General features: G+C 34.2%; 1 protein-coding gene across 1 annotated transcript; it reads right to left on the bottom strand.

Moving 5' to 3' along the window:
- Positions 1-4,863: 4,863 nt before the first annotated feature.
- On the bottom strand, positions 4,864-5,415 carry LOC107857736. The gene has a single exon (XM_016702575.1). The coding sequence runs from the start codon at positions 5,413-5,415 to the stop codon at positions 4,864-4,866; it is 552 nt and encodes a 183-aa protein (XP_016558061.1).
- Positions 5,416-13,892: the final 8,477 nt, after the last annotated feature.

Genomic DNA, 13,892 nt, shown 5'->3' with positions numbered 1-13,892 from the left:
GAACATCTTGTTTATTTTTGAAAACAAATTAATTTCTTTTTATATAGGGATCAAAACTCTCTTCTTTTTTTGTTTAGAAGAAAAGACAATTTTATTTTTTATAAAAGGATCACCGAACCCAGAAAGGGCTGCCTACGTATCTCATTGAGAATAGAATCAGGTGTGCGTAGTTCGTGAAACTAACAAAATATTTTTATTTATTTTAAGGGATGACACTTATTTAGACCAACTCTACCAAGAACATTACAATGACAGACATCTGTACAAGCTCAACCATGGGCTTGGAAGAAAATACAACTAAGTACGCTAGAAAAAGATATAAAATAGCTTAGAAAGAAAGAGAGAATAATGTTACAATTCAACAATATCAAAGTAATAAGTGAGTGACAAGTAGCATTGAATTAAATAATCGTACAAACAAAACAGGACACACAACAACCTCGTATACTAAAAAATTCATGAACTCACTGAAACAACTATATTATGATTTAATTCGCAATAGAATTCATAAAATAAAAGTACAGGATCAAATAAGAACTTGTGATGAATTAAAATGGTAATGAAGCAAGAAATCATCACCGAGAACATCAAATGGAATTCCGAACTCTAAACCCGATCTTCTCTTCTTTTTTCGCTTTCTTTTTCTCCTTCTCCCTTCTACTGCTTTTTTTCTCTCTGTGTTTTTTTTTCTCTGATTTTTTTTATCTAATGTCTCTCTCTGTATTCTGTTTTCTTTTTCTTTTCTTGTCTGATAATTTGTAAAAAAGTTCGTAACTTCTTTGAGGAGTTACTTTTAAAAAGAAGATATGGGGGCATTTGAGGGAGAGTGGGATACAAATGAGTGTGGGTAGTTACATTAGGATAATTAGAGATGTCACATAGCTTTTTTGGCCCGAAGATCGAAGGATTTTTTCAATTAAAGTAATGATACCGAATAGGAATTAATTTATTTACAGTCTTCACTTGGAATTGAGTTATGATGTTCCAAGTCACCTTATTGAATTCCTAATCAAAAGAAAATGACTCTTTATTGCTCCGCAAAAAAAGAAGAGTGGGTAAGGAATTCAGTTGACCGAGGAAAAGGTATGAGGCACCCCCCAAGTCTCGTGGTTCTAGCACGATTTCTTTTATTAACTTATCCTTAGCTTTAAATATTTTGGATAAATTATGTTTGCAGGCCTAATTCGCTCATTTTTAGTTATACCGAAAATGTTTGTCTACACCTCTTATATTAAATAAATCGGTGAAAGTTAATTTTAGAAAAATATTTTTCAAGGTGCATTATTGCATTCTTAAATCTTTAAATGTCTCAAAAAGATGTGCACCCCGCATTTTAATTGAGACAAATATTTTAAACGCGCCTAAACTTGCCTAGCGTTAAAGGCGTTGGTTTGTCTCTTGTAAACTCGTAATAATTTTATCCATTCGAAATGCTACTTAACCTTAACATTAACCTTTAAGCAAAATTCATTCAAGACGGTCAATTAATTTAACAAATAATTATTAAGCTTTATTAATGACAATAAATAAAAGTAATAAAATAATAAAATAATTAATAGAAATATACTATGACAACCCTATTATGCTAAATTTTAATATTATCCACCAAATTTATTCTCTTTAAATTAATACAAACCCAAATCATATATTATAAGACAAATTAAACACAAAACCCCAAAAGTTTGATTTGAACACAAATTCACGAAGAAAAGAAACACCCGTACTCAATTTTGTACACACTGTTCCTGTCTCATTCGTTTTCCAATAGTATTCAATGGATTCGAGACTAATTAGGTCGATTTTGATTGTTCTCCTGGATTAAAGGGGAATCCGATGTTATTCTGGTGGGATTTCGCAAGAAATAACTCAAAAGGGGTCGATTTTGGTTGGGATTTCCCATGATGGTAACCGACCACACATCAATGGTTTCTCCAGTGGGTTTCGTCGTGCAGTATGTTGGAGGCTCACTGACGGTTAAATTCGGTGAGATAGCAGTGTAGGAAAAAGGGGAAAAAGAGCGGTTGATTTGGTGGTGGTGCATTGGTTTTCTCCAGTGAGGAGATGGAGTAGATAAAATGGTGTTGCTGGGTGGTCCATCGGCGACAGTTTGCCGGTGGTTAGGCGATTCTACATGACGCCCTCTTGATTTCAAACCCAACAGTTGTTTCATTCACCTTCTCATAATGAATATGAATTCTATCTCTAAAACAACCCCAAAGAGTTAATTGGGACTTCAAGTTGAAAGTATTAAGTATCCTTTTTAAATATATAGGTACAAAAATTATTGTAGCTATTACTTGTGCTCATACGTTGGTCGGATATGGAAAACTTCATATACTTATTTTAATAAAGAAGTATAGATTTGATGATACCTAAACCACATCATGTATGATATCCTTTAGGATTAGATACAACAACAACAACAACATACCAAGTATATTCCTACCAAGTGGGGTCTGGGGAGGGTAAATGTACGCCGTCCATACCACTACCTCAAATATGAGATAGAGAGGTTGTTTTCGATAGACCCGCGACTCAAAATAGAAAAATCTAAGATAAGGAATAGTAATAGTAAGATTAGTAAAAAAACAAGATATAATAAGGATTAGAAAACTCAATAATACCATAAACAAGATACTCAAAGTAATACACCAAAAGATACCATACCCTAAACTCAGACTAACCTTCTAACCTAATCCGCCTCCTTCACAACTTCCTATCCAGGGTTATGTCCTTGGTAAGCTAAAGCTTTTCCATGTCATGTCTAATCACCTCCCTCCAATATTTCTTTGGTCTATCTCTACCATACTTGAAACCATCCCTAGCCAGCTTCTCACACCTCCGCTCTGGGGCATCCGTGCTCCTCATCATCACATGACCGAACTATTTCAACCTCGATTCCTTCATCTTGGCTTCCTTCTGAGCCATATCCACCTTATCTAGAATAACCTCATTTATAATTTTGTCATTCCTAGTATACCCACACATATACCTAAGCATTCTCATTTCCGCCACCTTCATCTTTTGGATGTGGGCCTTTTTAACAGGCCAACACTCCGCCCATATAATAACGTTGATCTAACCACCACTCTGTATAACTTGCCTTTAAGTTTGGTAGGTACCTTTTTGTCGCACAAGATTCCAGAGGTGAGCCTTCATTTCATCCACCCTACCGCAATTCGATGAGTGACATCCTCGTTAATCTATCCATTCTCCTGAATAATAAACCCTAGATAATTGAAACTATCTCTCATACTTATAGAATGAGTAGCAAGCTTAACAACCACATCCTAATCGTGAGGCACCTCGCTGAAATTACACTCCAAATATTTCGTCTTGGACATACTCAACCTAACCCCTTTAGACTCAAGAGTTTGCCTCCAAACCTCCAATTTAGAAATAACTCCACTATGTGTCTCCTCAATCAAGACTACATTATCCATAAAAAGCAAAAATAAGGAACCTCACCTTGCACCAAGGAAAAAAGAAATGGACTAAGCGTCGACCCTTGATGTAACTCCATCAAGATAGGAAACTGCTCTGAGTCCCCTCCCCAATCCTAACCTAAGTCTTGGCTTCGTCATATATATCCTTAATCACCCTAACATACACTATAGGTACACCTCTAGCCTTCAAACATCTCCAAAGAACTACCCTGGGAACTCTATCATAGGCCTTTTCCAAGTCGATAAACACCATGTGTAAATCCTTCTTCCTATCCCTATATTGGTCCACCAGTCTCTTAACGAGATGGATGTCTTCAGTAGTTGAGCACCCCGGCATAAATACAAATTGATTTTTAGAAATAGTAATAATTCTTTGTCTCCTCAACTCTCTACCCTCTCCCAAACCTTCATATTATGACTCAATAAATTAATACCCCTATAATTATTGCAATCCTGGATGTCACCCTGATTTTTTTACGATGGAATCATCGTACTCCACCTCCAAGCCTCAGGCATCCTCCCTGTCTTGAAAATTATGTTGAACAACTGATTTAACCACTCCATACCTTCTCCTCATATGTACTTCCAAAAATCTATCAGAATCTTATTTGGCCTTGTCGCTCTACCTCTACGCATCCTACGAATAGCCCCCTTAAACTCCTCAACCTTAATGCACCTACAATAAACATAATCATAAAACCTTTCAGAATGCTCCAAATCCCCCAGTATAATGCTAGTATCCCTTCCTTTATTCAGGAGCTTATGAAAGTAAGGTTGCCATCTATTTCTAATACAACCCTCCTCTACCAGAACTTTGTCATCCTAATACTTAATATACTTCACTTGATCCTGGTCTCGAGCCCTTCTCTCCCTATCCTTTGCAAGCCTGTACAACTTTTTATCCCCGTCTTTACTATCCAATGATGTGTATAAACTCTCAAAAGCAGCATCCTTAGCCCTCGTGACCACTAATTTTGCCTCTTGCTTAGCAATCTTATACTCCTCCCTATATTTTCGTTTATCTTCTTCATCTTTATTCTCAACCAACTTTGCATACGCTCTTCTCTTAACCTCCACCTTTTTCTTCACCTCCTCATTTCACCACCAGTCCCCTTAGTTCTTGCCCGAGAGACCTCTCGAGACCCCCAATACCTCTCTAGATGTCTCCCTGATGCAATTGGCAGTTTTATCCCACATACTATCAGCATCCCCTCCACTCCTCCAAGCCTCCCTTGCCATCAACTTATCCCCTATATCTAATGCACTGACCAAAGTCAGACTACCCCATTTAATTCTCGGTTGATCCTCCACCTCTCTTTTTTTCGCTACTTCCTGCCCGATCTCCAAGTCCAAACCTATGTTGGGTCGAAAGACTCTCACTTGGTAAGGCCTTACAATCTTTACAAATATCCCTATCTCATTTCCCGTAAAGTAATAAGTCAATCTTAGTCCTGGACACCGAACAACAAAAGGTAACCAACTGAACCTCCTTCTTAGGAAAGTTCAAATTGACTACCACCAATCCAAACGCCCAAGCAAAATCCAGAAGTGCCACTCCATCAACATTTCTTACACCAAACCTATAGCCTCCATGCACATTATCATATCCTCTCGAAGAAGACCCTATGTACCCGTTGAAATTGCCTCCTATGAAAAGCTTCTCATTACTAGGTACACCTCTCACCATATCATCCAAATCCTCCCAAAATATATTTTTCACTTTATTATCTAGGCCTACATGTAGTGCATATGCACTAATATTATTCCAAGAAGACCCTTTGATAACTAGCTTAATTAACATCATCCTATCATTAACCCTCTTAACCTCTACCACTTGCTTCTTAAGCTTATCATCTACTAGAATACATACACCATTTCTGTTCCCCACTCTTCCTGAGTACCACAACTTATAACCATCTACTACCCTCGCCTTAGTACCAACTTGTTTGGTTTCTTGGAGACATGCCATATTAATTCGCCTTTTCTTATGAATTTTTACTAGCTCTAATGACTTCTATGACAAAGACCTTATGTTCCACGATCCTACTCTCAACCTATAGTTATTATTAGCCCCTTTACCCTTCCCACCCATGCCCCTGCCCCTACCTCTGCCCTAGGCCCTGCCCCCGACCCAAGCCCCGCCCGAAGAGAAGACCCTAGGCCAACACCATCTACCAAAACCACCAAAGACAACACAGACCAATAACACTAAGAGCACAATACTTAGATGACAAAGCAAACCAAATAAGTACTATCAAGCACATACTACCGACTACTAAGAACAGTAAAAATGGCTAAAACACTAGTATAATAAACAAGTAAAACACTACTATGAAATACATAAATAAATAAGTAAATCATCACCCATAAATAAGATAGTCATTCAAGATGCAAAGAAAATAGAATAAAAATAGGAACAGTAAACAAGACCGCCCGTAGTGGCCACTAAAATCAAGAAAGCTATACACATGACTAGTAGAGATGGAACGAGTGTACCTTACGAAACTGGGTCAGTTTACTTGGTTGAGTCACCGGATTCCTATAATTTGCAGTGGATATTAGTTGCTGAAATCATGTTGTCGCTGCCTGAGATGGTATGCCAGATCTGAACTTGTAGTACCTCCAAGAGGTTAGAAAAAATAAAAGAGAGAAGAAAGAGATCACTGGAAATGGGTCACCGGAGCTGCGGTGGTTCAAGAAGAAATCACCAAAAGAGAGGTCCACCGAAGAGGCCAGTTGTGAACAAGAGGGTCGCCGGTCATTTGGGTTTGACTAGAATCGGACGACGAAGCGATTGGGAGCAGAAACCCGTTGTACGCTGGGGATTTGCCCCAGTTTTATTTCATACTAGGTAACTTGAATTTTTACTTGGTTGGATCGAACCCTAGAGTAGGGCTGCCTACATATCTTATCATAGCAAAAATCAGATCAAATATAGTTCAGACATCTTGTAATTTTTTTTTGAATCTAACTTTGGATCTTTTTTTCTTTTTCTTTGAATTTTTTTATTTTTGAGATTTTTTTTATTTCTGACTATATTTCTCTTTATTGACACTTTTCTTTTTCTTTTTTCTTCTTTGACTTTTTTCAGACTCTATTTTGATTCCAAAAAAGGTGTATGAAAGAAAATAAAATTAAAGCTCAAAGGGGGTAACAAAAGATGACACAATATTTGGATAGAAGAATGAAATGCCTTCGTCATATCGATCCCTAAAAATGTAAGTACATAACATGCAATGAGAGAGTGGAACATAAAGATCATGCACATTTTTTAAACATTGACCTTAACTGAGCAAGTGTACATATGTCACTTCTTTTATGCTTGTGAAATATACAGGCCCATTTGTGTTTTTCTTTCCTCACAACAGATGACTCATGCTTTTTTTGTGGGGGTGGGGGGTGGGGGAGAGCTAACTTCCTTTTGCTTTTCCTGACAATAGAAACTATATATCCTCTGGTTGATCTCATTCAAAATGCTTGAGACAGACTTTCTCATTGAAGATCAAGTCATTTTTTATTCGCAAAATGATTGTCTCAATATATTCAAGTGAGGCTGTAACTAGGTCCCTATACATTTCAATACTTTACTTATTTCCTTATATGCCTTTTTATTTCAACTCTGTCTTCTTGGTCAAATGTTTTAGGATTAGATTAGGTTTTAAGATCAGGTGAAAATTCATCACGTATATCATATCACTAGAATCCCCATAGAAAGAACTATGTGAAGAAAAGAAAGACAAAATATTGAAAAATAATTATTTTTTACGAAAACAATAAAGTACCAAAGGGACATACATTTTGTCGATAAAAAGATTGACGGGTTTGAATAAAAATAATAAGAAAATAGGACAAGATAAATCCCAAACTACAACCCTGAAATAATTCGGATAACTGAAACAAAAATGAAATAAACTACCAAAACTCTCTCTTCGTGAAGAGTGGAGTGACTTCTGAATTGCCGAACTTGACAATTTAGCCACTGATTTGTATATCGGCATTAATGGAGTCTCCATAATCATTTCTACATCATCTGGTTTTTTCTTCTTGGCCCTAATCTTTCTGAATTTATCACCGTTAAACTCATTCCAAAGTAAGCCGTCAACAGTTTTTCTTCCCCCCTACGCCTCTTAGTTTATTGCAAAACCTTTTCAGATGAGCCAAAAGATCACCATGGCCCTCGTACATGTCCAACTTTGATGTTTTAGACTCTAAAGGCAAGTGAACATTGTGAAACATGTACAAATCCTTGTAAGAAACTCTCTTTTTCTCTCTTAGTACTTGCATGTTTCTCATATTTTGCTCCAAACTGCTCACCTTCTTGGCCATTTCTTCCTATTCCTTATTTTTAACAGTGTATACCACCTCATATCAGACCCTATATCATTTTAATGGTTCATTTTGCCTGTTGTTTAGACCTGTTGTTGTATCGGTGAGATGCCAATTTAGCCACAAACCAACCACCTTGATACTATTTTGTTAACGAATGTGTCAAGACTTGACATTTTCATAATTTTTTTTAAGAATATCACTGAACCCGATATGGGTTGCCTATGTATCTCATCAAGGTGAGAATCAGGTGTGCATAGTTCGTGAAACTGGAAATATTAAGAAACATACTTTTTATTTGAATAATGAGAGAGAAAGAATTTTTTTCATTAATAATGATTAAAAAAATACATCTTGTTTATTTTTGAAAATAAATTAATTTCTTTATATATAAGGATCAAAACTCTCTTTTTTTTAGAAGAATAGACAATTATTCTTTAAAAAAGGATCACAGGACCCAGAAAGGGCTGCCTATGTATCTCATAGAGATGAGGATTAGATATGCGTAGTTCATGAAACTAACAAAATATTTTTCTTTTTTTAAGGGATGACACTTATTTAGACTAACTCTACTAAGAATTTTACAACGAAAGACCTCTATACAAGCTCAATCATGGGCTTGGAAGAAAATACAACTAAGTACACTAGAGAAAGATGTAAAATAACTTTGAAAGAAAGAAAGAGAGAGAAATGATTATTTTACGCATGCTGTTGTGCAAAATTCGGCCTCACAACCCTTAAAAGTTTTAGGATTGTTAAGACTTATATGTTTACATATTTAATTATTTTATATAAACTCAGCTCACTACCCTTAAAGGTTCAGGGCTATTAGGATTTGCATTAAAAATTAAATTTGAAAATAAGAAAAAAGAAGAAAGAGAACATAAAATAAAATAATATCACTAATGAAAAATAATCATATTTTCAAAAATATCCCTCAATAAATTAGTGAATGAATTTTGTATTTTAAAAAACAAGGTCGTATTCCGGGAAGGATTTCCTACATATCCCACTAAAGAGTGAGAATCAGACCCTCGTAGTTCATGAAGACCTTAAAAACTATATATTTTTAATTTCTTTAAAAAATAGTTCGTTAAATTTGAGGACAAAATATTCTTTGAGTTTCACCAAGTTGCCTAAAGCCGCTCAACAATTAAATGGCCTTCTAAATAAATGTCAAAGAGCACGTAGGATGCACATGTTGGTCATTATAAAGAGAGACACTTGTCCTAGATAGACCTGACCCTTGTGCTGAGTCCTGTTATGTCAAATACACATGATGCAAATAAAGAAAATCCTACTAGGGATAACCATGACGGAGTTTCAGTTCTACTAGGTTTATCCTAATTGGGATAGACGTCTAGACTGGCTTACCCGAGTGGACACTCGAGTAGGAGAGGGGAAAATTATTCGGTAGTAGTGCTTCTCTGACTTCGTTGTTGATCCAAAACTCCGCCTAACATATGTGACTAAAAATCCTTCATCAGGTGCCTTGACACTCCGACTATCTCAAAAAGAAGGTAGGACACATACTTTGCATTTTTTCTATCCTATTTTCAGAGACTCAAAGGGGGTGCATAAGAGAAGAAAGTTTATAATACAATTCAACAATATCAAAGTAATAAATGAGCAACAAGTAGCACTGAATTAAATAATCGTACAAATAAAATAGGACACACAACAACCTCATATACTAAATAATCCATGAACTCACTAAAACAACTATATTATGATTTAATTCACAACAAAATTCATACAATAAAAGTGCAGGATAAAATAAGAACCTGTGATGAATTAAAACGAGTAATAAAGAAAGAAATCGTCACTAAAAACTTCAAATGGAATTCCAAACTCTAAACTCGATCTTTTTTTCTTTTCTTCTTTCTTTTTCTCTTTCTCCCTTCTACTGCTATTTTTTATTCTCTGATTTTTTTTTATCTAATGTCTCTCTTAGTCCTCTATTTTCTTTTTCTTTTCTTGTCTGATAATCTGTGAAAAAGTTTACAACTTCTTTGAGGAGTTACCCTTAAAAAAAGATATGGGGCCAGTTGAAAGAGAGTGGGAAACAGACGGGTGTGGGTAGTTACATTAGGATAATTAGAGATGTCACACCTCTTTTCGCCCGAAATTTGTAGGATTTTTCAATTAAAGTGATGGTACTAAATAGGAATTAATTTATTTACAGAGTCACCACTTGGAATTGAGTTATGATGTTCCAAGTCACCTTATTGAATACCTAATCAAAAGAAAATAACTCTTTATTGGTTCGCAAAAATAGAAGACCAGATAAGGAATTCTGTTGAACGAGGGGAAGGTATGAAGCACCCCTTGAGTCTCATGGTTCTAGCACGGTCGCTTTTATTAACTTATACTTAGCTTTAACTATTTTGGATAAATTATGTTTGCAGGCCTAATTCACTTATTTTTAATTATACCAAAAATGTCTGTCTACACCTCTTATATTAAATAATCGGTGAAGGTTAATTTTAAAAAAATATTTGTCATGGTGCATTAGTGCATCCTTGAATTTTTAAATGTCTCAAAAAGATGCGTACCCCGCATTTTAATTGAGACGAATATTTTAAACGTGCCTAAATTTGCCTAGCGTTAAAGGCGTTGGTTTGTCTCTTGTAAACTCATATCAATTCATCCATTCGAAATGCTACTTAATCTTAACAATAACCTTTAAGAAAAAATCATTCAAGGCGGTCAATTTATTTAACAAATAATTATTAACCTTAATTAATGACAATTGATAAAAGTAATAAAATAATAAAATAAATAATAAAAATATATAATGATACACATATTATGCTAAATTTTAATATTATCCCCCCAAATTTATTCTCTTTAAATTTATACAAACCCAAATCATTTATTATACAAATTAAACACTAAACTCCTAGAAGTATGATTTGAACACAAATTCACGAAAAAAAAAACACCCGTACTCAATTTCGTACACACCATTGCTGTCCGTTCATTTTCCTATAGTTTTCAATGGATCCGAAATTAATTGGGTCAATTTTGATTATTCTGCTGTATTAAAGGGGAATCCGACGTTATTCCAGCGGGATTTCACTGAAAACAACTTAAAAGGGCTTAATTTTGGTTGGGTTTTCGCGTGACGATAATCGCTCGCACGTGTATGGTTTTTATAATGGGTTTTCCAATGGTTTTCATGGCTTGGTATGTTGAAGGCTCACCAGCGGTTACATCAAGTGAGATAGAAGCGTAGGGAAAGGGGGAAAAAGAGCGATTGATTTGGTGGTGGTACATTGGTTTTCTTTAGTGAGGAGATGCAAGAGATAAAATGGTGCTGCTGGGTGGTCCATCGGCGACAGTTTGCCAGTGGTGAGGCATTTCGATGGAGGTTGAGTCTAAAGAGAGAAAGAGAGAGGAGAGGGTGCAACTTATTTGGTTTGTTTTCCAGTGACCAAATCCGACAGGTTTTCGGCGAGAAACTTGTCGGAAATAGTCAATGAACCTCTACTTTTTTTTTTATTCTCGCCATCTTTCTCTCCGATCTCTCTTACTCTATTCACTCTCTCTCAAATCTTTTTATTCCCGTATGTGCATTCTTCTCTCTTTCCGATTGTATGTGTGTCATTCCTCAGTGTGTTTGTGTGTGTTTGTGTGAATGTATGTGTATATATCTCAAGTGAGTGTCTTTTGTGAAAATGATTGAGTGTGTGCATATATAATTATATGTACAGTATGTTTGCATAATACGTAGTTAAGGAACGATAGACATTGAATTAAATAATCGTACAAACAAAACAGGACACACAACAATCTCATATACTAAATAATCCATGAACTCACTGAAACAACTATATTATGATTTAATTCACAACATAATTCACAAAATAAAAGTGCATGATCGAATAAGAACTTGTGATGAATTAAAACGAGTAATGAAGCAAGAAATCGTCATCGAAAACTTCAAACGGAATTCCAAACTCTAAACTCAATCTTCTTTTCTTTTCTGGATTCTTTTTCTCTTTCTTCCTTCTACTACTTTTTACTCTCTTAGTGTTCTTTTTTCTCTAATTTTTTTTTATCTAATGTCTTTCTCTGTTTTCTCTTTTCTTGTTTGATAATCAGTGAAAAAGTTCATAACTTCTTTGAGGAGTTACCCTTGAAAAGGGGATATGGGGGCAGTTAAGAAAGAGTGGGATGCAGATGGGTGTAGGTAGTTACATTAGGATAACCATCTCCCTTTTTATCCTTTTTTTTAAATTTAAAATAAATAAATAAATAATAATAAAAAAAATATTTACTAATTTATTTTTTATATTTAAGAAAAATATAATGAAAGTTTATAAATAGCCTAAAATTAATATAATTATGTAATAGTAAAATTACTAGCTTATTTATTAAAATTAAAAGAGAAATATATATTTTTTGTATTATGTTAAAAAAAAAATATCCCAAAAATGTAACTTTCTTTATTTTTTATTTATTTTCAACTAAAAGTTATTAAAAATAAAATAAAAACTAAAATAAATATTGGACAAAATAAAAATATTTAATGCCGAAAAATAGGTTAAAACTCTGGAAGGGTCAAAAATCACGTGTCTACAATAAGTTTTTGAGCTTCAATTCCCCCCCCCCCCCGCCCCTCCACCCGACCCCGATGTGTTTCAAAATATTTTCTTGCTAAGGCCTTAATCTATGAATCAACAAGATTATTATAAAATTAACGCTATTAATATTGATATACTGTCGATCAATATGATCTCACAATATTGTATTTTTCTTCTTATGATCTGATTTATTATAATAATAATAATTTATACTCTACCAATAAATTTTAATGCTACCACAATAACTCAAAATTAGAGAGAATTTGACTACTAAAAATAAAGTGATTGATATAACGTCTCTAAATCAATTCACTTTTTCATAGCCGAAGTTAAAACATCAAACTCAACATCCATAGTAGAGTTAGTCATAATAAATTTTAATTTCCAACAATTAGCACAAAAGTTTCTCAATTGCATCACAAAGTACTTTTAGGTGTAGCAAAATATTTTTCTTTTTATAAAACAAGACTCAACTCTTGTACCAAGTAAATCCACATGGTTTACTTGTACCTACTAAGTACTTTTTACAACATTCACAATTTTAAGTCAAGTATAATTAGCCACATATCTTAATTTTTTTATTAGACTAGAAAACTCCATTTTTTATTTCTCACATCACTTTCACATATCTGAACCAAAAGGAGTTGTATCACTCATACAATCAATAAAATGTATTTCACAATTTTTCTTTTCACTATAATGTGATATGTCAAGAAATAATTCATCACATAATTTAGATATTTTTCATTCCTAGAATGAAATTTATCTCACCCAAATATTTAATATCAAATGGCTACTCAATATTTTTTATCCTTTCTTTAATAACACGTTAGAGCCAAATCTAAAGACATCAAGTCATCTGCAAATAGTAACATGCATGTGATTTATTTCAATACTAATTATGCACCTATAACACTTTTAACATATTATCAAAAGTGCAAACATCACATTTTTCATGATGATTTTTATTTTCTCATCGCATTAACCCCCATGATTTCAAGATTTTAAAATACTACTTTATATTTATAAAAACTAGTATCATTTTATTCATAAAAATATAAGGTATTTTTTTACCATTTCTCCGCAACAAGTAGAGAATATTTTACCTTTCTTTGCTTGAATTGAGTAAGTCGAAAGGTACTTTATATGGCTCTCTTGTCTTCCATCTTTTGAGATCACTCATCTTGATATCTGCGATTTTTTAAACTATAACAAAATCATGAATCTCCTTAAAATTATTGGTGTAATATACCATAAATTACAATAATTACAGCTGAAATAATAAAATGAATAAAAAGATAATCTTCTTCTTGGCTGAGGCGCGAATATCTCGCTCTCTTTTAGGAGATTCAAGCCCACTGCAGTATAATCTACACCGATCCAGCTATATCAACTCTTAACTTTCCCCTCTAGGATACAACAACCTATCAACGATGTACAACTCAAGCAACCTCGAATTAGTTGAAGAATCCAAAGCTCCATCACACAAAAAAAAATTCCTTCAATATATAGTTACTCTGTTTTATATATT

Source organism: Capsicum annuum, chromosome 2 (assembly GCF_002878395.1).
Source record: "Capsicum annuum cultivar UCD-10X-F1 chromosome 2, UCD10Xv1.1, whole genome shotgun sequence".
NCBI lineage: Eukaryota > Viridiplantae > Streptophyta > Magnoliopsida > Solanales > Solanaceae > Capsicum > Capsicum annuum.
Note: the sequence above shows the minus strand (reverse complement) of the source record. Positions and strands in the feature narration are given on the sequence as shown.